Below are 26,720 nucleotides of genomic sequence, written 5' to 3' on the forward strand. Positions count from 1 at the left end.
TTCCCCTCTTCCACAAACTAGAGGAGTTCCATCAGTCAATCAAATGCAAGTATTCATGGGATGCCAACAGTGTTGGTTGGTTGGAGGGTATAAGAATTATTAGCTCTGGTCCCTGCCCTCAAGGAGCAGTCCATTTGGGAGGAAGAGACACAATCAATACACAAGAAACAACTGAAAAGCAATTTTGTGCTAAGCTGTGAGGTACAGACTTCTAGTTCAACGGGAGTTCAGAGAGGAGAGGGTGGAAAATGGTATTTCTGTGGTGGAACCTGATTGAAAGGATTTGGATACATCAAGGGAAGGACAGGTGAATTTTCTAGCAGGGCGAACAGTCACAGATCACAGCCTACAAAAGACCAAGAAAAAGCATCATGCCTTCCTCTTATTAGAAAAACCTCTTTGGGAGTGGGATCCTTTTAAAAACAGGTAGGGGGGGCTTTTAAATTGTGGATGGTTATTCAAGGCTACAAAGTACCTATCATGGTCCTTATTATTTTAAATTAACTATGTAGAGTGCCAAGATGTTTATGTCACCTAAATGCAAATGATTGATTCTATGAGTGTCCCAATATTAAAATATGCCTTCTCCTAAGAGGTTCCCTGTAACCCAAGCTGAGCCAAATTGACTACCATTGATTTTCTATTCCTTACCTCCTTGGCAGATCTTCCCTTCTGCAAACCAGCATTTTGCATCTGCTTGAGGTGGCCTGCCACCAGGGAAGTGAATTGGGGTCTCTCTGAATCGTAGCAGCTCTGTTTCCATGTCCACAGTGTAAGTACTGTGGAGTTCCCATTCTTTCCAGTTGGTGTCCAGGATTACATAGTCTGAAATTCCATTTCCATTTGAATCTGTCCTTATCAACTGGTTGAATCCATAGAACTGCATGTTTCTGGAATGCTGAACCAGACTGGCAGCACTGGCCCGTCCATTTTCTTTCATAGCATTATTCATGGCTTGTGCGATAAAGTAAATTGAATTGTAGATGGTTCCAAACAACGGTGAAACCTATTTTTAAAAATTACAATTATCTTGAGCCCTAGTCACCCTAGAGCAATCTCAGAGTGTATTCCAAGCCTGTGTTCATTATTAAGGGCTGCACGTCTGAGTGGAGGTGAGCTATGAAGACCCAGAGGAAAAAAAAAAAAACAATTGTTTCTCAGGACTTGCTTGGTTTCTCCCCTGAATTTTTCTATTTTTCTCCCCCAGGCCTTCACATCCTTCAATATATCAAATATGACAATTTTATGAGCAAACCAAGTCATACACAATATATTTTTATGCTCCTAAACTAAGATAGTGATTTAGAGTTATAAAGGGCACTAAAAAAAAAAGTATGAAATAGACAAGAGGCACGCAAAGGAAATTTACCAGGTTAATTACTAGTGCATTATGCACGGTAAAATCATTTGGTTGACACTACTAGAGTGGTAGGTGTATGTGGTAAGACTATAAATAATGTGTCTCCACAGTCCAGGTCTGTGTCCCGACTTAGTTCAAAATGGCTATTCTCCTAGACACGTGCTCCCCAGAGAAAGTGAACAAGTTCAAAATGGCTATTCTCCTAGACACGTGCTCCCCAGAGAAAGCGAACACTAGAAAACAGTTTTAAACATATACCCCAACTCATACACATGCAGACATGCACACTGACACACACACCCACAAATACAGAGCCAAATGTTTTTGTGTATGGAGAAAGTAGGTTTTAATCAAGAAATCCCATAATCTATTGCTGTGCAAAGTGGCAAAGCTTTGGTGAGAAGCCACTGTAAAGCAACAAGGCTGCTACAATGGACAGCATGACTCTTCCTCTCATATAAATATGGTAAAAGCAACAGCATTTGTGTCCTGTGTCTGATACCCTGCTCATTAACCTTGTAAGTTTATTTTTGGAACAAACCTTGTATCCTTTTTCCAAAAAGGTGGGGAAGAAGAGCAAATGATCCCTCCATGCTTCCTCCCACACTGGCCATGGCTTCGTGGCTTTTCACAACATTTCACTTCTAGGATGGAGTTCAAGAAAGCTATGGTCATGCCATTTTACTAAGCTTCAGGGAAAGCTGATACTTGCTACTTCAGTTTCACAAGGTCTAGAAAGCTATCCTCCTGTAACAATCTGCATCTGAATAAAAGGGTTTAAGATTGAGTGAATCATTTTTGTGCTAGAAATACAAGTCAAGATGCAGAGTAGTGTAGCAGCTAGCAAAACACTGCCATGCCTCGTAAATGTAGAGCAGAGGGTTTTCAACCCTGGCTGCACATTAGAATTACCTGAGGAATGTCAAAAATACTAATGCCAAACACAACCCAGCCAGCAAAATGAGACACTTTAGGTTAGGAACCCAGTAATCAGTATTATGAAAAGCTCCCCAGGGATTCTAATATTCATACAGGATTCAAGACCAACAGTATAGAAGAAGACACACTGGCCTGGGGTCTTTTCCTAATGCCGGTATGTTGGGCGAGTTACTTATTCCCTCTCTCTGGACTTCAGTTTCTTACTCTCTAAAATGAGGATATAGAATCATGAATGTCTAAACCTTGGGAGTCATCTGGTCTAGCTATCTTACTTCCTAGATATTAAAGAGAGACCCAAAGGAGTTAAGTGATTTGTCAAGGTCGATTAGCAAACACTTGGTCCTGTCCAAAATAGTCATAAGATTTTGGTCCATGCCAAAATGCCCTTGAGATTTGGTCATATTTAGTCCTATCCAAAATGTCCATAAGACATTTGGTCCACACCAAAAGGTCCTGGAAATTTGGTCCTACCCAAAATGTCCAGGAGCATATTTGGTCCATGCCAAATGGTTTTGGAGAGGACCAAATATCAAGGACCTTTTGGCATGGACCAAATGTCTTATGGACCAAATGTTGATGGACGTTTTGGTCAAGACCAAATATCAAGGACTTTTTGGTGTGGACCAAATGTCTTATGGATATTTGGGACAGGATCAGATGTCCTGCAATGGTCATGGTCACTCACCTAGGCATAAAATCAGGACTAGAACCCAAGTCTCTTGGTTCTTAGTTTATTTTAGCATTCTTGATTGAAATAGATGTTCTCTGTGGTCTCTTCTAGTTCTAAGCTCCTGTGAAACTTCCCAAATCTTGATCTAGTCCAGGGAGCAAACTTAGCTTGCAGACTTTTTTGTTTGGTTTGTTTATAGTTTCTTCTTAATTTCTCTGATCTTTTAACATTGGCGTGCCACACAACTCAGTCCTTGGTCCTCTTCTCTATCTACACTCACTCTCTTGGTGATCTCTTCTGCTCTCATGGCTTTAAGTACCACTCTATGCCATAAATGTCAGGTTTACACTTCCAGTTAAGACCTGTTTCCTAAATTCCAGAGTCATATAGTCAACTGCTTACTTGGTATCTCTACTTAAATATTAAGTTTCAGTGTACCCAAAATCAAACTCCTGATCTTTACCCCAAATCTTCATGCTCCATTTATGAGTCTTTCCCATTTTTGTTAAAAGCTACTCCATTCTTCCAGTTGTTCAGGCCAAAGACCTTGCCCCAGTAACAGAGCATCTAATAGCAGAGCAGAAATCAACATCTCAGTCTCCTGAGTTTTATTCCAATGATCTCCCTTCACCCTGCTTTAACACACACTATAGATATAGGCATGGTGAATGGGTGACATGTGCTGCCACCAAGGCATCCACAGTTAGTTGCCTAGCACACACTGAGGTCCCTTCAGGGGTTTTTACTAACTCCCACTCCTGACATTCTCAGATGATCCATTTAATTGTATTTAGGATTGCTGCAAGAGTCTGCCTGTTTTCTGGGGCTTTGGTAGGTTATGACAATAAGTGAAGGCTGGAAGGTAGAGTATAAAATCAATACTAGTAAAACAAATGAGTAAAAAACCCCAGGGCAGCAAGACCCTGAGAGCAGGGAGAATGCTAGTATTCTGTTTTGAAAGGCACAGAGCCTTCTGGGAAAGGGACTGCATCTAACCTACAACCAAAAGCAAAGATTAAAACTCTTAAAAACATCATCCTCACCTCTGAGCTGACCCATCGCACAGAGTTTTCAGCTGGCCAGCCTATGCTGCCCTTGGTGCTCTTGGATTGACCCCTGTTAGAGCTGACTGACAGCAACTCCCCAAGATGAACGAAAGCTGAAGCTTGTTCTTCAGGATTCTCCAGCCTCTACCACATACCACACACATACACACACATGCATGTGTACACACACACACATACACACACACACACACGCAGAGCCACAAAAGTATGGTAGGGGGACTTGAAGCTAGGAAAGAACATAGCTGTAGCAACAGCATTTGGTTGCAAAAGAGGGGCTGTCCCTATGCCTCACTCTCGTTGTGAGGCCTTAGATTTGTGTTCTAGCTGGTCTGTGTTGCCGTTTTACCTGCTGTGCTTTTCAGCAATGGTAATTGCCCCTTCCCATAAGCCAAAGGCATACTCTGTTAGCGTTGGTAACAAAAGTTCTGTAGTTGCAACTGCTGCAAATAATGAGAAAAAGAAGAGATAGAGGATGGGACAAGGAAAGTAAGGACACTCTTTACAACCCTCTGTCTTGGCTTCTGACTATAGTTCTAAAGAAGCAAGACAGGATTGGCAAGACCCTCTGTCAGGCAGATGGCCTTGTTATATCACAGGCCAGAATGGTGAAACCACTGATGACTCAGTCTATTGGTTTGGAGTGCTGTATAGACCTGAGCCTGAATGAATGAATGAACTGTGAATAAATGAATGATAATTGAAACTTATCTTTCATTGTTATTCAGTGACTTTAGCTAGCTCTACCCTAGGCTTTTTTGGAGCTTGTATTCAAGAGAACAAGGTCTGGGTCAGGAGCAGTGATATTTGAATTTGTTCAGTTTAATGGTTCATGGTGTCGTCAAGTTGACTATCATCAGTTCCGATTTACTGTGCTTAAAAGACACAAAACGGGTTTCCAAAGAATTTTGTCCTTGGAAGTATACATTAAAACACCTGGCTTGGAAAGCACCAGTTGAAGGACAAAATGGCAACATCACCTTTGAAGAAAAAGCCAGGTGCATACAGAGACCAAGAAACCAAAGGGTAATTGAATTCTTGTTATTAAAGGTGGTACCTCCAATAATGCATGATCTCAACCCTTGGACTTAGCCAAAAAATGTCTAATAGCCTAATCTGTTTGATATGATACTCATGAAGATAACACTCTTATTTTATATAGAATGCAGTACAAAGACAATTGTAGCCACTGTGAGCTGCAGGCAAGCTTTTCTGACAACCTGTCTAGTGGGCCCCATCCTGGAATGTTCCAGTCCTAACCACATTGCCTTCGGCCTAGCGTCCCCCTGCCAAGCACCCATATTTATAGTAATGGAAAACAATAGGTGTAGGAGCTTAAGGTCCCCCGGGCTGGCTGAGAAATCCAGAGGATTTCTTTTGCTTAGCCAAATAAGGCCACATTTGGAAAAAATATCCAAAATGTGTGTTCTAGCAATATGCATTTGTAGCCAATAGAATTTCATTGAAAACAAGCATTGGGAATACAATGAAAGAGAAGAATGCAGGAACTAAAACCTTATTTCAGAAGTCTTTTTGTGCCAACATATAAAGGTACAAAGTGATGATCTTTGCCCAATCATGCTGAGACCAAATTAGGAAGTTTTTCACTGATGTCCCACCCCCTCAATCTCTCCATTCTGATTTATTTTTCTCTTTTCACAGGTCCTCATAAAGCCCTATCACCTCCTATATCAGAGGAAAACAGTCCATTCAAATCAAATACCCATTCAAATCAAATACCCATTCAAATCAAAGTATTAGTCACTTAGCAATGTTACTTTGAGTAAAGCACTAGACATGGGACACGATGTAATTTTTTTAAAAGGCTAATGTGTGGTTAAATGGTCAGGTTATATTACTTCAGGTAGTAGACTTGGGTTGGAATCCCAGCTCTGCCACTTGCCAGCTGTATGACCTTGGACAAGTTACCTTGAGCCTCAGTTTCATCATCCATAAAATGGAGTTGATAATACCTAATTTGTAGGCTTGGTCTGAGGATTCAATGGAATCATTTATGTAAACTACCTGGTGCAGAATAATCACTGACTACATGATAGCTGCTATTGTTTGCATTTAAGAAGAGGAACACAGGGCTCTGGTAATATCATCATGGAAGTTAGTGTTCAAGACCCTTGTCTCAGTCTTGAATTTGTCACAAATATGTAATAGAGTCCCAGTTTTGGACCCAGTGTCCTTAGCACCCTGAAATGGTAAAACTGTTCCCCTTCACTGGAGGAAAGACCTTGCTTCTATTTTGTTTTCCATTATATCACCAACAGAGTGTTTAGAACATCATAATAATAAAAATAACAACATTAACAATAATAATGAAAAACATTTATTGAGGAATCATTAGGTGCCAGGCAAGCTCTTTATGTGTATTAACTTATTTAATTCTCACAACAACTCTGTGAGGTAGGTACTATTATTGTTCCCAATCTAAAAATAATGAAAAGAAGATACAGAGAGCTTAAGTAAATTTACAGCAGTCTGCCTTCAGAGCCCATGCTCTTAACTACCATGTTATATCTGAGCTTAATAAATAAATGCTAAGTTAATTCATGGACTGTCATTAAACCCACCAATAAAAGAATATCATATATACCTTTTGTAACATCTTTTTTTCCTTTCATGACTTCCCGATTAAAGACAGCAAAATCAAGATTTTTTTCCTTCACTCTCTTCCTCCTCTCAAACATCACTCCCAAACAACAAGGAGAACAAGAAACAGAAACAATAAACCTCCATATCTAACGGCACTAGAAGACAAGTATAATCTCGACCACAGAATATGAAGATAGAAAGCTGCTACAGGAGTGGTAACTGATTTAGCAGAGTGGAGGGTGATTAAATCTAAGTATCTGAAGAGGGGAATATTGGTAAGCAACAAGCAGATTTGCTCCCTGTGAATCCTGGAAAGGCTTAGGAATTAGAGGCACTATGTACAGAAGTGGAGGTTAGGCAGAGCACGAAAAGAGGGATAGCTTTGAATGTCTGTGTAAGGAACAGTTAGACTTCTGCCATCCCACTTCTACGAAGGAGAACCAGATCTCTGCAGGAAACAGGTTAAACTGATTCAGAGCAGCTCCAGAGCTGGGACACTTGACCCAAATGACAGTGAGAGTGAGGTTGGCCATAAAAAAAGAGTGATGAAGTTAAAGTCTTCATACTTAATGATGAGAATCCCAGCCTACTTCCCCCAACATGGCTCCTAGAATAGTGACAACCCGGATTACAACTCCCAGGAAGGAGATTGAAACATTCTTCTCTGAAGAAAGTGACTAGCTCAAGAGGCAAGATCTACAGGTATTGGGGAAAAAAAAAACAACAACAGCTCGCAAGCCAATTGCCCTATACTGAAGCCTACAGGTCAACATAACCACCATGTACATACACTTTCAAATCCTCCTTTTAAAGCTTCACTCTTAAAAACATACAGATAGCCAGGATCATCAGACATTTAAGGAAAGCTTCCAAGATTAAATAGAAAGACCAAAACAAAGAAGCATGAAAAATTAGGAACTGAGGAAAACACAAAGAGCAGAAGAAAACTTCAAATAAATTATAATGAATATCTTCAGAGAAATATAAGAAAATACCATATTCAAAAAAAGGATGCTATAAAAATAGAATAATCAAACAATAAGAATCAATTCTTGGAAATTAAAAATATGATAGCAAAAAATTTTTTTTAATCAGTAAAAGAGTCAGAACACAAAATTGAGGAATTCTTCCAGGAAGAAAAGCTAAAAACAAAGATATGGGTGATACAAGAGAACTAATAATACAATTAAAAAATCAACCCAGGCAATCTTATATCCAACTAATAATATTTTCAGAAAGAGCAAAGACAATGTTGTTGAGGAAATTATCAAAAAAAATAACATAAGAAAGTTTTCTAGGCAGAATGAGCTTCTAGATTGAAAGGTCCCACCAAATATACAGCATAATACATGTCAAAGACCCAGACATAATCATGAAATTTCATTACTTCAGGAATAAAGAGTTAACCTTAAAAGTTTCCAGGGGAGATAAGGAGGAGTGAAAACAGGTTGCTTCAAAGGATCAGGAATAAGAATGACGTTGGAGTTCTCAACACCTATGGTGGAAATAAGAAGACAATGTGCCATGTCTTCAAAGTGCTAACAGAAAATAATTTTTAACCTAGATTTATATATTTATCAAACTATCAATCAATAATGAAGCTAGAATAAAGACTCTCAGTGCAAAATTTCAAAAGTTTACCTCCAGTATACCTTTTTCAGAAGTTACTAAAGGATGCGCTCAACGAAAATGAGAGAGTAAACAAGAAAATGGGAGTCATGAGAGTCATGAATAGTGAATCCGGCACAGAAGAAAGAGAAAGCGAATTTCCAGGGTGATGAAAAGAGAGATCCTACCATAACAGCTGTATAGCAGCCTTAGGGAACAACAAGTTTAGATTGGAATAGGAGGACAGAGAGCCTCAGGATAAACAAATGAAATTGATAAGGGATTTAACAGATTTTACTGTGTATAAAATTGTTTTGAGAGGATTCTACAGCTTTATCAGACAGTACAGAAAGACTTAGAAATCCAAATTAAGGTAAACAAATTAAAAAATAAAGCAATTATTAACTCCAGTAAAAATCAAAAGTTATACTTGAAATGAATTATTACCATAGTATACCACATGGATCATCTATGAATGATATTTAGACAGGTATAGTGTTAAAAACACAAAATGTGAATTTAACTAAAAATTGTGACATAACTATATTGAAGGTCTGAAAGAGGGTAAGGAAGTATATAAGTGCTAACAATCCTCAACTATAATGGGAAGTCAACAAATAATGTCCAAAACTGAGTAATCAAGAAACCAGTAGCAGTATGGTATTTAGAAATATAAATACCACAATAAGGAACTAAAAGACATGAAAGTGGTTGTTTCTGATGAAGAGTGGGAAGAAGGCCTAGGAACTTCTTTGTTGTTGATACAAAACGTTTTAGCATTTCTTGACTTTTAAAATCGTGTGCATGCATCACTTTGATAGTTTTTTGTTTTTTATAATTTTTGAATAGGCAAGTATATAAACTAAAAGAGGATGCAAACCACTTCTATAAGCAATATAGCCTATATATAGAAATTTCAATTCCACTGGAAGTTATTGGGCAAGGGAGAAATACAGCCATCTTTCTCATACATTTGTTTACTCATTTACAATCTCTCTTTCATTAGAATTTAAGCCCCATAAGAGCAGGAACAAGTGATATGCTAGTAAATGTTGGCAACAGCTCTATGAAAGGGAAAAAGACTCTTATTTGTAGCATTTACCAATTTCTGTGGTGTAAATACTCTCAATGCCTGATTCGAGCTACCAACATGATGCCACTGAACACAGTGTTTGGCAAAGAGGCACACAATTGGCTTTTATGAACTGGCTCCAACACACTACTGACAAAAATCCTGTCTTGTTTACTGTTCTATCTGAAGTTCAGCATAGTGCATGGCACATGGCAGGTGCTTAATAAATAGTTGTTGATCTGTTGACTGAATAGGAAAAAACAACAGGAGCCAAGGGATAAGCAAACATTGAGCTACATAATTTGATCTGAGAAAATACCATTTGGAATTCTGAAAGTGAGACAATTTTGAAAGCTGGAACTATTGAACGATTCTGTGCCAGTAATCATAAAACTTCAAGAGAGTAGGAAGTTCAGGTCAGACTGTAACTTAGATGCTAGGTCACCATCAACCAATAAGGTCATCCTGGCCCCAAAAAGAAAAGGTGGAAAGGAAGTAGCTATAAGCCAGGCACTCTGCTAGTCACTTCACACGTATTACTTTGTTTAATCTTCACAATAATCCTAGAAGCTGTAGATCACTAACCCACTTTACAGATGGTAAAATTGAGACTCAAAAATCTAAGTAACTTGCCCAAGGACACGCAGCTAGTAAGAGTGAGAGCTGAGATTTAAACCTGTCTAACTTCTTATCATATGTTCTTTCTGCTATACTAGCTCCCTTCAAAAATACCTTTTAGCAAGGTAATTTAGGAAAAAAGGGGGTTTTGTTTATCAGAGATGTGAAAACAATTGTCTCACTCTTCTATCATTCTTTGGTTATGAAAGTAAAGCCAAGGCACCTGCAAAGTGGGGGTGGAAATGTATCCAAAAAAGCTTTTTTTTTTTTTTAATAAGCTTTAGAGTCTTTGTTTTCACTCCCTCTATTTCCTTGTCTAAAGTAGAGTACAGGCTGCCTAGCAACCACACTAATGGCGTCTTTTTTACCTTAATTACCTTATGTTTTCCACAAGCTCAAAGAGATTGGATCAAACATTAAGAGTAGAAGGTCTGAATTTTTTGTATCAAAATATCTGCTCATACATATGATACACACACGCACACACACACACACACACACCTTTCTATTTCCCTCAATCCTGTGATTAAAGTAAAAAGATGACTTAGTCTTGTAACTATGTGATGCCATATCATTGGATAAAAAGTACAAAAGTTCACCATATGATTGCTTGCCTATAAATACACCAAACAACTGGTTTGAGCAATCATTCTTAGCAGTTTGAGGGATTCTTGCCTTTCTTGACCAAATCAATGAATTGTTTTCAATTAAACATGTGTGTGTCTCCTAAAAGAAAGATTTATTACAAACATATCTGTGGCAATAAAGTTTAAATCCAACACTATTAATATCTCTGCTGGTCACTTTTTTTTATTAGAACAAGAATCTGCAAAATCTTTGCTATCAATACTCAGGACAGAAAGAGATTAAGAAAAACTAAGTTTCATCTGAATCATTTATTCAGGTAGAGAGGCAGTGCACAGGATAAAGGAATAAATAGTATACAAAAAGGAGAAGATCATGGAGAATGTGAGTGTTAGGCACAACCACCAGCCTACCTGATAGCCTTCTTCCTTGCTAATGGAATCTCAATTTTTTGCACACTTTTCCAGCAGCCATAGGGTCAGTCACGATGGTCTCATTCCTCTTTCTAAATTATTAGTTTGGGTATGGGTATGGGACACGATTGTGACCAGGAAAGTGTGGGGAGAAGTCTGCTTGAGGAGCATTTGGGAAAGATTTCCTCACTCTTAAAAAGAGACACAAGAGAGGGACATTCCCCATTTTTGTCTGTAGACAGTTGCACTTGGACATGATGTCTGGAACTGTGGCAGTCATCTTGGGACCAGGAGAAGAACCAGATCATGAGGGCAATCTAGCATGCTATGATTGTAAAGTGGAAAGATGAAAAGAACCTGGTTCACTGATAACATCATTGAGCAGCTGAATTAACTGACCCTAAAGCCCCCATATCTTCCAGTTTTGAAAAAGAAACCAATGACTTGGGCCATTTTGTGTTGAGCTGTCTCTTAGTTACAGCCAGAGCATTATAACTAATACATTGTAACTAATGTATTAGTTATAACAGAGCATTATAACTAATACAATATGTTAGCAAATGCTAGAATTTTTAAACTTATTGATGGGCCATTCTGAAAATGACTGCCGTCTACATCTGGCCTCTAACCTATAAAAACCCCCTCTGTATTTTTTCTAATCTATCTTTGGCCTTCCCATCTTCCTCTCATATTCCTTGTCTCTTTTGTATTTTTCCCTCTTTGTTTTTGTCTTTTGTCCATTTTTTGGTCCATTTTATTTTTGTCCATTCATTTCCTTGCTTTCATCCTGTCCCCACTGCTTTTCCTTCCACTAGCCCTCAAATGGCTGTGATTTGATCTGAAATATGTTTATACATATATTCATGTATACATACATAAATATTATTTCTTGTATATTATTAGGGAGGAATTCTTCCCCATTCCAAATGATTCCTTTCATATAGAGATAGCTCTACTAGCAAAAAACACCTGACCTCTTCAACCCCTTACTCATTCCTTCCCACAAAGGAGTGACTTAATCTGACTGGTTAGTTGGGAAGGAGAACTAAACATATGTAGCCCAAGCCCTCCTAACTTCTTTCTCTTGGGAGTAAGCTCCATTATGCTCTTTCAGGCTGTACATTTTACAAAAGGCATGCCCTCACGGGGCAGAAATATAGGGGTCCAGCAATGCTGGTAACTAGATGGAGAAGTCTGATCAACCCTCAGATTCAATACTGGGAAACTCAAATGCATATAGACAGAAGCCGCATTCTCCAGTACCAGCTTTATCAATAATAATGGTAATATCTTCCTATATACCAGCTCTCTTATTGTTGAATTGGTTCCAAACTTGGGTCAGAAACAAGATTTCTTTTTACTAGGCCCTCTTGAATGGCACTAGTATATATTAAAGTTTTGTTTCCCTGTTCTTAAACACATTTTATTTCTTCTTCATGGTTGTATATGTTATCATTGCAGGTTGCTTGAAGATAAAAAAAAAAAAAAAAACCTCCAATAATGTATCTTTGTTTTATAAATGTTTTCTGCAAACAAAAGGTGTTTTTAATTTGTGTGTGGTTGCCTGCTATTGACTGAGTTTCCTATGGAATAGAGGCACTTGATAGGAAAAATATTTACCTTCCTGATTTTTGAGGTTTTCTGTTCATGATTAACTTGTGAATCTGCACTTACTTGATCTGACTCCAGCTTCTCAGGAATTTCACCTCTAGCTGCTGCTTCCATAAAGGCTTGAGAGAAGGTCTTTTCTTGGGACTCCACTGTAATGGTCAACACAGCATCATAGGCTTCCCGGAGTTTTGGATTGTTCCTTAGAACCTGGTAGGGGGTATGCTTATAAGGTAAACTGTAGAGCAGGGCGTCATAGGGAACAAAGACATAGGTTCCATCAGTCATTTTCAGATCATGAGCCCATTCCAAGAGATGTGTCTGAGTCTCTCCCCCAATCAAGGTCGAATGCATACACATGATGATTACTGAAACCGACAAAGCAGGGAGGTTATGGTGGCAATATGTTAGTAAAATATAGTACCAAAAACTACAGATTGGGAGAAACAAATAATTGTATTATAACCAATTTTTAAATGATATCTATCTTATGTCTTTAAGATGAACAAGATGTTGAAACCCTGAGTTGAGGCTGAGGTATTTTCAGGGACGCTGATTAGGCAATAGGGAAAAATCAGACATGTCTACAGGCTGCAGAGCCTAGTACTAGACTGGAATAAACAAATATAGCAAGTGGGAGGTAGCATAATGAAGAGGCTTTGGAGTTGGAAAACCTAGGTTTATATCCTAACATCACCAGTTACTAGCTGTATACCCTTAGGTAAATTACTTAACCTCTCTCTGCCTCATTCATAAAATGGAGATAGTAAATAGGTACTTCATGGGGTGGTAGTGATGACTGAAGGGGGAATACATACAATGGGCTTAGCACACAGCGCTCAATAAATGGTAGCTATTAATATACCTAAGAATAAAAAGGCTAGAGGGAGAAGATGGGTGATATTCCCATAGCCACTGTTGCTTTTTATTGCCTACCTCCTACAGACATACATTCTAACAGATGTTGACCAACTGTTCCCACCCTTACCAAAGCCATTATAGACAATGAATGGCACTAACTCACACTCTGCTGTAAATGCTACTAATATTACGGGTGATTTGTTCAATTTTTAAAAATCCAACTTCCCTATAACTGGAATTACTTTGCACTCACTTTAATTCTCCCTAGACTTATGAAACTATGTTGTTTGGCAAGGCTATGCTAGAATAGAGTGGATTAGTGGAGGCCACGGTTGAAGAATGGCAGCTAGATCATGAGAGTGAAAGTCTTATATCCAATTTCGCCCTTGGCATGCTAAATGAGTTTAGTTTAAGCCCACTTGTGCTTCAGTGCCCACATCTTTAAAATGTAGAGTCCAATGCATTTCACAGGTACATTGAGTAGTTTAATTAGATAATGCCTGGCAAGTATTCTGAGCTCCTTGAAGAAAGGCAAAGACCCTACTGCCTTTGGTAAATATTAATTATACATACTTACATGGAACCTTTAATCTCAGGAACTGAGTATGCTTAAACTACGTTCAATGACTGGTCTTTGGTATTTACGTATTGCTTCATCTATTTTCAAAAACCTTCTTTGCACTTGTTAGATACCCTCAGAAAATTTCCCCTTTGAGCCAGAGCTGGTACCCTTTACTTTTTAAGGTGTACCTAGTAAGTTATGAAGTTGATTTAGATACCAAACACACACACACACACACACACACACACCATAACTTGAATTTTTAAATGACCATTAGCTCCTTCAATATAATTACCCTGAGAGGCTCTACATGTATTCTGATGCGCAAAGTATTCCTTTGAATACTCTAGGGAAATCTTTGGAGCTAGTTCTTGAGCCACACAAGGAATTCAGCCTCCCTTGTTCATAATCACGCATTGTATGATGGGAAAATGGAGTGACAGAGAGGTCCAACAAGGCAATGATTGGATTTAGAAAGAGAAACTAGAACCGAAGGCCCCTAACTCCCTAAGTTTGGCTACACCATTAAACATGAATCACTTTGGTCAAATTAATTCAGTAACATGTCCATTGAGGGGAAACACTGAGTTTAGTCAGGTGCTTCGGGTAGCTGGTCAGTTCTTCCAACAGTATCCTTGGCAAGCGGGTCAGTATTGGGATCTTCTACAAAAACAGAGATTAGATTATGAGACCAAGGTTACCCAATAGAGATAAAATTCATCTAATTAACTTACAGGAATATTAAAATTACTTCCCTGAATGGAAAATATTAAATAGAACTAAGTGCTTTGTGTTGGTTGAAATACAGCAAATATTTTAACATATACTACGTGTATTGGGCGCTGTGGTGTGCCAGTCAGATGCAACCCTCAAGAATGAAGCATTCATTCTCCTAGCTGCTGGGAATGTTTGGAGATAATAGCCAATACCTCTCAGGGAATTGCCCTCAGCTGAGGAGAACCTCTCCCAAGGTTGCATCCCCTCCGTAGTGTGTTGGAGCTGGCTTGTGCTGGTTCACAAGAGACTATGGTTAAATTTTCAGGGATATTATGAACTAGTAAATGTCATGTTGGTAGCTTGAAATTGGCCATGGTGGGTGTTATAACACCATGGAAATTAACAAATGCTACAAATCAGGGCTTTCCCCTCCTCCCCTGATAAACTGGCTATTAAACAATTATTATCACATTGCACCCCTTTCTCTGTATCTGCCTGTACCCAATGACTGGTCAATACGGAGGCATAAAGGCCAACACTCCTTAATTCTGGACAATACTGAAGGGCCACCCCAGCTCCAGAGCTCCCACTGGGACTGGCTGGGACCTTTGTTGTGACTGCATGACAGTTTAATTTTTCTCTTTTTCCTACTGCTGCCTCTCCGTCACAGGTGTTGTCCTTGAAAGCATTCCCCCAATAAGCTTCCTGCACACAGATCTCCATCTGCCATTCTTTTTACTAGGGTACCAACTTGTGACACTGGTTTAGAGCCCCACTCTACCCTGAACTGACTTCTGTCATGGCAGTTACAAGATTCATTGCCCTTATTTATTTATGTCAGCCTCTACTATGAAACCATGAGTTCCTTGAAGTCAAAAACTGTATTTTATTTCTGTATCCTGGTACATATTATATACCCAATGAACAAGGAATGTTTGAAACAATTTCAGAAAGAAGTTTTGTATCTGGGTATCTTTTGTGGGTTCCTTGAGATGTGAGACATGGGCATTTTGGATTGTTAGTATGGAGGAACGATTCGAAGGGATATTTGCTGGGCAGGTAGATAATAACATGCCTGTGTTTAGTAGATAATAACATGCCTGTGTTTAATGTTTAGTGTCATTAACTGTGCTCAAGACCTTACCCTCCCCTTAATTTTCCTTTCATTGGCCCACACAGAGGACATTTTGGGCAGAGTCAGAATTTTTATTACTGGAAAGACCCTTTGAGACCATCTAGCCTGTCTTACTCCCCCATTATTTTACAGATGATGAAATGGAAGCCTCAAGAGGGAATGATCACAAGCTACTCTATTTTTTGCAAGGTAAGACTTTGCCATCGAACACGATTAAAACAGAAAGCATAAATACTGAATTCAAACAGCACCATCTTAATTTAATAGATTGAGTGCTTTGTCAATAGGGATTTGTAGATGCATCTGTTCTACATGATTATTTTACTAAATAGCTTTATTATCTCAAAATGACATTCATTAAAATGGGATTTTACCTGTAAGTTGTCAGGAAAGGATTAGCGGACAGAAACCTTAAATCCTTGACAAGACCTGGGTCAACAGGTGATCACTGAGTAATATTAATTTGTAAGTTTCCATCCTGATTGTTCACAGTCAAGCCACTCTATAGCCTAAACAAGGACCAGGAGATACATCCTCCTGAGATCCCATCTCACTAGGATATGATATTAGCACTTTCTCTGAGCCACCTGAGCCCCACTTGAGTTGTCTAGTGGCTATGTCTTCATACTGTGGTACCCACTATGGCAGGCTGCTCAGGACCCTCTCTTTCACCCTCAATGCTAGCAGCAGGAAATGTCTAACTCTAGGAGAAGCCAATTCCTAAGTCACTCAATTCCTACCTCTCTTCCTATATTGAAATACTCTATCCAGTACTTCCTTGAGGTAGAGGAACTGTGTTTCTCCAAAAGCAAATTTTATTTCTCCCAGATTACTGGCTATGGAGCGCATGGTGGAGGAACCTGAGCCCAGTCTCACACCTTGTGAGATGAAAATGGTTTCACTAGCTATTGCTGAAGAAGTTCTTAGAAGTCATATTCATGTTGTGAGCCCACAATACTGCTCCCAATCCACAGAAACCCTCCATTCTATTGTCCTTAATTTTCATTTTAATCCTTTTGTGACATTTCCTACCACTAACCTTCATTTTAACCTATTTCGTGTTAACAAGTGTTGAGAGATGGGAGAGTAAGCAGGCCAGAGGAGGAGGGGGACATACAGTGTGATTTATCCCAGGTCTCACATTCCCCCAGGATTCAGCCCCATCTGGCCACACTCTGAAACAAGTAGATTCACACCTTCCTCCCCTCAGTTCTCCCCCATGCACTCTATAAAATGGATACATAAAAAGAGGGTGGGAGGCTCTGGAATCTGCATGTTTCCCAACCACAGCCCAAAGTGTGATTCAGTACAGGAGGCCCTCAAACCACACTTTAAGAACACTGTAGTACACGATGTGTGGCTATTTCTATCGACTGAGGACACTGCACACATTTTTGGCCTTAAGTCCTGAGACCACCACTTACTTACCTGCCACCAGTGTCAAACTGGTCCAAGTAGCTCAGCATGCTGTCAGACACATATTACATTCAATGGCCATTCTGTCTGCATCAGATCGTGTTTCTTCATACCCAGTAAAACTGTTATTACAAGTACTTTTATTGCTGCCCAGCTTATGTTTTTAATATTTCTCCATACTTTGCAACGTATGTTTTCTTCAGCTTTTCCTAAACTGCTATGCAGGTAAGGCCTCTTAAACGCAGGAAGCCTAGATGTTTAGAGATTTCCTCCTGGGCTGGGCCTTCAATAATTATATCATTACTGACAGTGGACCCATTCAAGAGAGCAAGTTGTCCTTTCACCATTTACATTTACTTACATTTATCTATACCAAACTGTATACCAAATTCCCTATCAGCACTAAGGCTCTTGGCCATAGTATTACAGTATCACTATTCTTATTACTGTAGGAAAACTGGGGCGATACTTACCTTGAGGCACTTAAAAGAATTTCATCAGTGGGCCCAAAAGTTAAGAGAGAAAAATGGAAGGGCTAAATTATACACCATGGGACACAGGATGTCAAGTGAGTATGCTTTAGGGGCATCCCTCAAGTGGACAGGAGGCAGGAGAGCATAAGTCTTTCATTAAACCAGTGATGCTCAAAGTATGATCCCTGGACCAGCAACATCAGCACCACCTTGAACTGGTTAGAAATGCAGATTCTGGTACCCTATCCCAGCCCTCCTGAGTCAGAAACTCTGGAGGAGGGACGCAAGCCCTCCAGGGGATTCCGGTCACACTTAGGTTTGAGAGGCACTGCTTTAGATCAACCTGAATACATATCCTAGTTTCCCCACTCACTAGCTGTGTGACCTTAAGCAAGTTATTTAACCTCTCTCAGCCTCCAAAGTCTCATTGGTGAAGTGCATTAAATAGTAATTGGCCTTACTTTACAGGGAGGTTGCAAGAATTGAATGAGATGGTCCATATAAAACCCTTGCAAAATGACTAGCATATACTAAATTCTCAATAAATATTAGCTATTATCATTGCTATTATTATTATTGGGTTTTTTTTTTATGTCAAGAATCTTCAATAGATGGAAGAGGCCAGCCAGGTCTCTGACAGTGAGGCAGTAATAAAGTATCTGATTTTGGAAGAACAAGAGAAGAACATTCTGACTGTGTCCTAGTTACCGAACATGATACTGTAATGAAGCATTCCCAATTTGGAAGGATTTAAAGGAATCCCCAAATGGTTCAACAACCTTGTAAACCCAAATTGAAAGGATTTCACAATCAGCCAAGCATTGATAGGCAAAAAGGTGAGGAGAAGGGAGGAGGGCTCGAAATAGCCATTTGAAAAGTTCTCTAAAGAGCTTTTTAGTGGGGCCTCCTGCTAGTCTTTGTGAGAATTAGCAAAAGAACTTCTGGGTAATTGCAGTCCCCCAGGTGCTCTGCCTGGTGAGTGATGCTCTTTTGTGCCATTGGATCCAAATCTCCAACAGGACTCATGGTTTAAGGGGCAGAGAGCGAACTGAATTGTGGCCCTCATGCCCACTCAGCTAGATTCCCTTGGGCAGGGAAAACCACATACAGCAGCCCTGCCTGTACGCTGAGGCCTTTGTCCTTGATTAATATCTCTCCTATATGACTTTGTCAGAAACAAAGATAATTGGTAATTGCCTCTGAAGCTTAAAGGAAGTGAGCTGACAATCTGGGAGAGGCTGAATCCTGAATCCCCCCTTCTCTGGGACTTCATTTACCCCATTCTTTGGTGTTAATAATGTATACAACTACCTACTTGTTATGTGAGATTCACAGCTGTTGTAAAACTTGGAAGAAAATACCTTGCTCCTGGATAACCCTGAGGATTAAATGACATTATCTATATGCAAATACCTTGTAAACTGTAGAGAGCTGTTCACATGTAAAGTGGTATTATGGTTGCTTTCATTGTCTCAATGGCAGCCTCTAGTAACACCCCTGCTGTTTCCCTTTCCAAGAGCCCACAACCATTATTATTGTTATGATCATCTTTACTATTAAATTTTATCATTGTCTTCCTGTTGTGTAAGCAAAATTTAGACCAGTTTCTGAGAAAGACATTCCTTCTGACTCCAGTAATGTGCCAGTGATCATTGGAAACATAAATTTACAAGGAAGAGAAGTGGCATAGCAGCTCTACCCTCCCTCCCCACCACTATCTCTCACTGCCGCCACCACTGCCACTGCCACATGGGGCTTTGGTCACTGTTATCGTGAGTAGGTCAGACAAAACCAGTCTTCCAGCTATTTCCATTACTTCCAAATATTGCCAGTCCTCTCCAAAGGAAGGGATCCCTTTCCACTATATTTTGTACATCATAAAAGGTCCTTCTCTGAAGGTTTACTTGGGGGTCCACAGTGTTAAGAAGTAGCCTCATACCCAGCAAAATAAGGAAGAGGCCAGGCACTGCCTTCCTCAGCCCTTCTCAGCTGAGGTCACCACAAAAACCTTAGTGCTTTTTCAGTCCCAATAGTCAACAGCTAGGAATACTTTCACAGGCTCAGTCCTACCAGTTGAAAGGGGCTAGAAAATCAGCTAGAGATTTGATCGAGTAGATGCTGGATCTGGTGTATTGTAACCATCCTCACTGCTCAGTTGGCCCAATCCATACTCATTAACTTCTAGCTCAGTTTCTCACCAGATCTCCCATTCTCTGATTGGACTGGAGATGTGCCCCGAACCCTAGGCCTCTCGGCTAAAGTCCTGATACTCGATTTATATTCATACTCTGGATCCTGCTTCTCATGCTCCTATTGGCTGGGGCACTAGTCTCAATGGATGATCAAGTGGACAACAGGCTTACCTCGCTTTAAGACTCACTCCCCTTCTGCAAGTCCTCCTGTCACATCCCACCCATCACTTGGAGTGCCCTCAGATACCAAAAACTAGCTGTGCCAAGTGTGGGTACCACACGCTTTTGGTCAGTGCACACTCAGGTGCCCGAGGTCCTACTCAGGTCGCAGCTCAGCCAATGGCTCAGTTTCCCTGCATCCGCCCCAACCTACCCACGTTCTGATTCATGACGCTGAGGTCCCAGCACGCCTCACCTGAGTCTGTCTATGTCTTGTCAGAAACCCGGGGCAAAATCTTGGAGAGCAGAGCTTTGTCTTCACTCCCTTTTATCTCCCTTTCTGAGTCCCTACTGCGTTTTCTACTGCTTTTCTCCCTACCCAGGGTCTTTCTTTGTTGCATAACCACATACCTCCCTCTCTAGGCTTCCAGGCTCCTACCCCCTCTCCCCCATCTTAAAATTTTCATTCTCTTAGCGAGCTGATCCACACTGCTATACAGAAAGCAATCTGATTAAACAAAGTCATATTAAGACAAAAAATTGTCTGGTAACTTAAAGTAGGGAACATTTATTTACATTTTCTTGAACTTGAAGCAGTGGTTCTTGACTCTGGCTACATTTTACAAGCACCTGGGAAGCTCTTTAAAATACCTTTGCTGGGGCCTCACCACAGACCATCATAATGTCTGGAGGTGGTACTCTGGCCGCAATCATTTTGAAAAGATGTCCAGGTATTTCCAGTGTGCGGCCAGAGTAAGAACCATTGACCTAAAGGAATGCATCTCTAATAGTACGGTGATAATCTGTACATTTGCTACCTCCCTGCCTCAAAAGAATTGTGGGTGGTAAACACTCAATCCTAACTTCTCTCAGTCTGACAACCCAAAGAGCTTCGGGGCCTGGATTTATTTAACATTTCATGGTAGAGGCCAAAATGTCATTTCAAAGAGTATACTATTTAGAATGGGTGGGATGTGAAACACTCATGGAATGTAAACTTGCAGGAGACACTGGGCTTCATGAAGATTTGTAACATATTATAAAGTTATGATATTAAATATGTTAGCCTGTTTCTGGCATGATTCCTCCCTGGAAATGGTTTTATACCTTTAAAAATAATTCTGTGCTCTGCTTTGAAAGTATCAAGCCCTATTATGAAGTAATCAGAGCCACACTGATTGCTTAACATTTATAGGATCTTGTAGACTGGAGCTGGAAGCAGACTACTATAGTTCCTGGAACTAAAAATTCTTGCCCTCATCCTCCCATAAGGATCATAATTAAGGTCCAATACTGGAGACACTTGAAACTTAAAATGGGCTTCTGGGTATAGGCCAGCCCTAAGCTGGACCATTCTCTAACAAGTCCATTGTTATGTTAAGGAAATGACTGGGACCAGGTCTAATCCTAGAAGTAATCAGTTTGACAAGTAGTTTCTGAGCTATCTGTCCTAAAGCGATGGAGTGACTGCAATAGAGGATGATCAGTGTTCCCACAAATCACTGCTACTTTCCAGAAAAAAGGTAAAGTGGAGATTAAAAAATTAGAATAGAAAAAAATCAAAACCAAGTGTCACAAAGGCTTGCAGTATGTATATGTAAAAGACTTCCATCTGATTTAAGAGGACCAGGAAGAGCCTTCCCCTTTCCCAAAATGCACCCAACTTGCCCTGGGTCAGTGGGTCAGTCCTTTGCTTTACACTTGGTTCATGGTCTCTGCAAGAATCATCTTTGAACATAAAACTTCTCTTGGGAGGGGAAAGGTTACAATTTAGGCAGGCTTCTCATTTTAATATGCTTTTATTTATCAGCTAGCTCCCTCCATATCGGCTCGTTGTGTGCTGCAGAGAGAGAAGCCCTGCTTTCAGGGAGTGGAAAGTGAGAAGGGGTGGGTGTGCATTTCTGAGTCCAGAGGAGACAGGTTCTAAGTGAGATGTGATGACACAAGGGCACTGGGCACCTATGAGGGAAAGTACCCAGAAGGGAATCAAAGGTAAATCTCCCTTCAGTGACTAGACCAGACAAAAATAGAGCTATAAGAACACCACTTCTTGGCTGATCTGAAACTGCTGGGGTCCTAAGGGCATGGAGGGTGTGTGACCACAGTTGCTCTTGATGCTAATCTTCCCCCCCACCAGGTGCTGAGAGCCAGCACTGGCACCCAAGGGCATTGTAACCACAGAGGTCTTTGTACTTTTATTCAGTTCATAAAATAGGCTCTGTTGAAGCAGGATAGTCTTGGGGCCCGAGTGTGATTGAAAGGGGGCAAATGCATGAAGAACTGGAGAGTGATGTGCTATCCTAGGGTGTGAGGATAGGAAAATTTTGGACATTGTCATATCCTTTCACTGAAGCCACATTTAAAGCTGAGCCAGGAGAAGGCACTCACTGAGAATTCTGTCTGCCTGGCGAATCCGCTGTAGAGCTTTCTGGATGCTTTGGCTGTCTTGTCCTGTGGTCAGGACGACCCCTACAGGTAGGCCGCGGCTCCGAAGAGCACTTGCAACTCGATGGGCTGTATGCACCCAAATGTCTTCATCTGAGGAAATGACTCCAGCGTGAGCCCACTGGAAATATTTCATGATGGTTACCAGCACCTGGATGGGAGAAGGGAGTGTCCGAGAAAAGGTCGGATGGCTATTTTTATTGTCTAATTCATAATTCACACAGGCCCAAGAGAAAATCCCTTTGTCCCAGCTGTTTCCCAGGAGTGAGGCTGCCTCGCAGTAGCCAGGGTTGGCAGGTCCAATAAATCCTGAGGCCATCTGGTGGTGGGAAATGAAACTGGATAGAGCCCTGGAAGCCTGGCAGTCTTCATTGAGAATCACGTATTCAAAAGAGTAACCCAGGTCAAACGATGGGTCCTTGTTGATCCGCTCAATGGCTAACCGAGCGGCAACCTCGGGCAGGGCCTTTGAGAACAATGGATCACAAGTCCAAGGGCCCACCACCCCTATCTTGTAGGGGGGTGCCCATACCCGCTGCGGGAGGGACGTAAGGGCCAGGAGGCACAAACACCACAGGAGCTTGAAGGATGCAAGGCCATGGTGCCCTCGCTGTCTTCCGGGAGCCGAAAACCAGAGCATAAGGTGAGAGAAAGGCCAGGGTCCCAAGAACAGAGCCGTCCTGCTTCCAGCAGGCTAATGAAGAAATACTGGAAGGTTAGGCTGCTGTCGCGAGATGGATACTGTTGTTTCCAAATGCCTGTCAATCAGAAGAAAAGGTATATTACTCACATTATTCCTGAAACTTCTGGAAATAACAGTTATGAAAGAATGGCCAAGGAATGGCAGTCCCTAACTAAAAGTTTCTCTCCCCTACCCTGACCAAAACTCCTCCCCTTCCTCTACTTCCTGTAATCCTTATCTCAGGAGATGGCGCCTCCATCTACTTGCTCTGGTCAGAAACCTGGTAGTCAGCTGAGACTCTTCCTTCTTCTCTGCCCCTCAGTCAATCCATCACCAAGTACTGTTGATTCAGCTTCAGTAATAGTTGCTCATCTCACAGTGTTGTAAGGATTACATGGATTAACATACAGCAAACACTTTTAACAGGGTTTGGCAGGTCATTAACTTTATATTAGTGATATTTTTATCATTATTATAGTTTCAAATATGTCAATTTTTCTCCACCACACTCCCCTCTTGGGGACAGACACAGATGTAAATAGATAATGGCAAAGCAGAGTAAGAAGTGCTATGATTGAAGTAGCCCAGACAGAGGAAAACAGAGAGGATCACCCAAACCCAAATTTCAGGGGAGGAGAAGAGGGAGGAGGAGCGACGTCTCTCTGAGTTAAGTATTGAAAGAAAAGTTAGCCAGGTGAATGGGGTTGCAAGGGGGTTGTTGCTAAGAGCCTTCTAGGCAGAAGGAACAATATACAGTAAGGCCCAGAGGTTATAAAAGGAAAAGGATATATTAGATTCTCACAGTTCCAAGGCATTTGTTCTGCTCAGGTCTGTGATGTCAACCAAGGCAGGGGCCAGGTCACCAAGAGTCCTATATGCCATTCATAAGTTTTTAGATTTAATCCTGTAGATAATAGTTTTAAGCAGAGAAATGATATAATAAGATTTTCATTTTCTAAAGATTACTCAAGTAGCAGTGTGGAGAATGGGTTGGAAGGGGGCAAGACTGGAGGCAGGGAGACCAGTTTGGAGGCTGTTGTAGTAATCCATATGAGAAATGATGGCAGACCAAGAGAGTGGTAGTAAAGACGTAGAAGAATGGAGATGAATTCCACCAAGATTAAAAACATCAAAGAGATTAAGAAGGTAAAGCCAATAATAACTTAGTGACTGACAAGATGTAGAAGGTAAGGGGGAAAAGGGAGGACTCCAAGATGATTTTGGGCTAGGCAACTGGTTAGAAAATGATATAAGTCTCTGAGATAGGGAACACTAAAGGAAGGGGCAACTGGTTAGAAAATGATATAAGTCTCTGAGATAGGGAACACTAAAGGAAGGAGTGGGAAATATAATGTATTCTATTAGACACGTTGAACTGATGATGCCTGTAGAATATCCAAGTAGCAAGATCCAGTTGACAATTTAACATACTGGATCTTGTAACAGAAAGCTGAGCCAGAGATATAAATTTGAATGTAATCAATTGATAGAGGGTAATTGAAGACATGGCAGTGTATAAGATCAACAAAAGAGAGTTGCAAAGTAGAGAAAGAAGTCAGAGGACAAAATCCTGAAAACCCACAACAATTAAAGGTCAGGCAGAGAGAAAGGAGGTTATAATGAAAACTTCCATGAAAAGTCCAGAGAAACAGCAAAATCCAGGAGACAGTGGTATCTTACAACACAAGGAAGATGACACTTTGAGGATGAAGATTGTTTATCACATCTCACACTCCATTGAGAAGTCAGGTGAGCTAAATATAGAAAGGTCTCTGTCCATTAGATTTGGATTCAGAGAGTAAGACTGCAAGTGGAAGGACCCACAATGAGTCAAAAATGAATGGGGATGAATGAAGTGGAGTCAGTAAATGTGGAGGGCTCTTTCAAGATGATGCATGCAAAGACTTTCTCCACTTGGCCCTTGTCTTTCTCTATACCCCCCATCTCCCTGTTCTCATCTGATGCTATAGTAAATTTTTTGCAGTTCTATAGACATATGTCACATAGTCTGCCAAGCATAGGATTTGGAAAGTGACATTCCTTCCGCCTGGAATGTCCTCCTCCTTCCTCCCCTACTCCACTTCCAGATTCTCCTGATGAACTCTACCTTCAAGACCCAAATAAAGTGTTCCCTCCTCTGTGCAGCCTTAATTAACACCCCCAGGTTGAGTTCATTGTTTTTCCACCTGTGCCTCATACTTATACCCATTAGGAAAGGCGTTCCTCTGATTTATAAACTGTCCCTATTTCTGGTCTGTGTTGTGACAAAGCTACCGAACTGTTTGCTATCTCTGTATTTACAGGACCTCATACTTTCAACTACAAGGGGTAGGCAACGAGGGCAACTCTCTATGGGGAACAGAGCCCACTGTACTGGGATTTCCTAAGGATCTTCTTCATCTCACTAATGCCTAGCCAACACATAGTAGGTACCAGATAAATGTTTGTGAAATGAATTAATAAAACACTAAAGTTGCTCCAAGGCCAAGAATAACCTCACTAGATATAATAAGAAGAATTAACTGCTTGGGGGAGATATTAATGAGGAAAATCCTTAGTGAATTTTTAATTCCAACCAAAGATCAAAATAATGGCATGGCTCTCTTCAGGGTTAATAATTGGCTCTTGTGTGACTGGGCTTGCCAGCAATAATTCTGTCTGGGCCGGGTCTGTTGGTTATCACCTTGACTTTCACCCCTAATTTTATGAGAAAGCCTGACTCTTCAAGAAACCAGTCAGGGGCACATCTGCTGGATCTTCCAGACATACCACAATAGTATGCCCCATCATTTGTACACAGGTTAAAATGGAGCACTACTCAGCCATAAAAAAGAACAAAATAATGCCATCTGCAGCAACATGGATGCAACTAGAGGTTGTCATACTAAGCGAAGTAAGTCAGAAAGAAAAAGACAAATACCATATGATATCACTTATATGTGGAATCTAAAATATGGCACCAATGAACCTATCTGCGAAACAGAAACAGACTCACAGACATAGAGAACAGACTTGTGGTTGCCGAGGGGGAGGGGGATGGGGGAGGGAAGGACTGGGAGTTTGGGATTAGCAGATGAAAACTATTATATATAGGATGGATAAACAACAAGGTCCTACTGTATAGCACAGGGAACTATATTCAGTCTCCTATGGTAAACCATAATGGAAAAGAATATTAAAAAAAGAATATCTATATGTGTATAACTGAGTCACTTTGCTGTACAGCAGAGATTGGTACAACACTGTCAATCAACTCTACTTCAATAAAAAAATAAAATAAAAGAAACTAATGATAGTAATAACTAAGTAAAATAAATAAATATAAATAAATAAATAAAATCGACTCGTCGCAGCCCTTTGAGGTAGATACTATTATTACCCTCATTTACAGATGATGAAACTGAGGCTCAGAAAGGATAAATAATTTGCCTGAGGGCACATAGTAGCAGGATGGGGATTTGTATCCCAGTTGATCAAGCACTGCCTGCCAACAGCCCCTAATCTATGAAGTCACTAAGACCATCCTTATTATACCTT

General features: G+C 40.5%; 1 protein-coding gene across 1 annotated transcript in view; it reads right to left on the reverse strand.

Annotated features, from left to right (window-relative positions):
* The window catches only part of GUCY2F (guanylate cyclase 2F, retinal), a 92,194-nt gene that overhangs the window by 55,703 nt on the left and 9,771 nt on the right, over positions 1-26,720 (reverse strand). Inside the window, 3 exon segments of the mRNA XM_061178197.1 lie at positions 652-1,006; positions 12,608-12,909; positions 22,445-23,195. Of these exon segments, the coding sequence (XP_061034180.1) occupies positions 652-1,006; positions 12,608-12,909; positions 22,445-23,195 (1,408 nt within the window).

Source organism: Eubalaena glacialis, chromosome X, assembly GCF_028564815.1.
Source record: "Eubalaena glacialis isolate mEubGla1 chromosome X, mEubGla1.1.hap2.+ XY, whole genome shotgun sequence".
NCBI lineage: Eukaryota > Metazoa > Chordata > Mammalia > Artiodactyla > Balaenidae > Eubalaena > Eubalaena glacialis.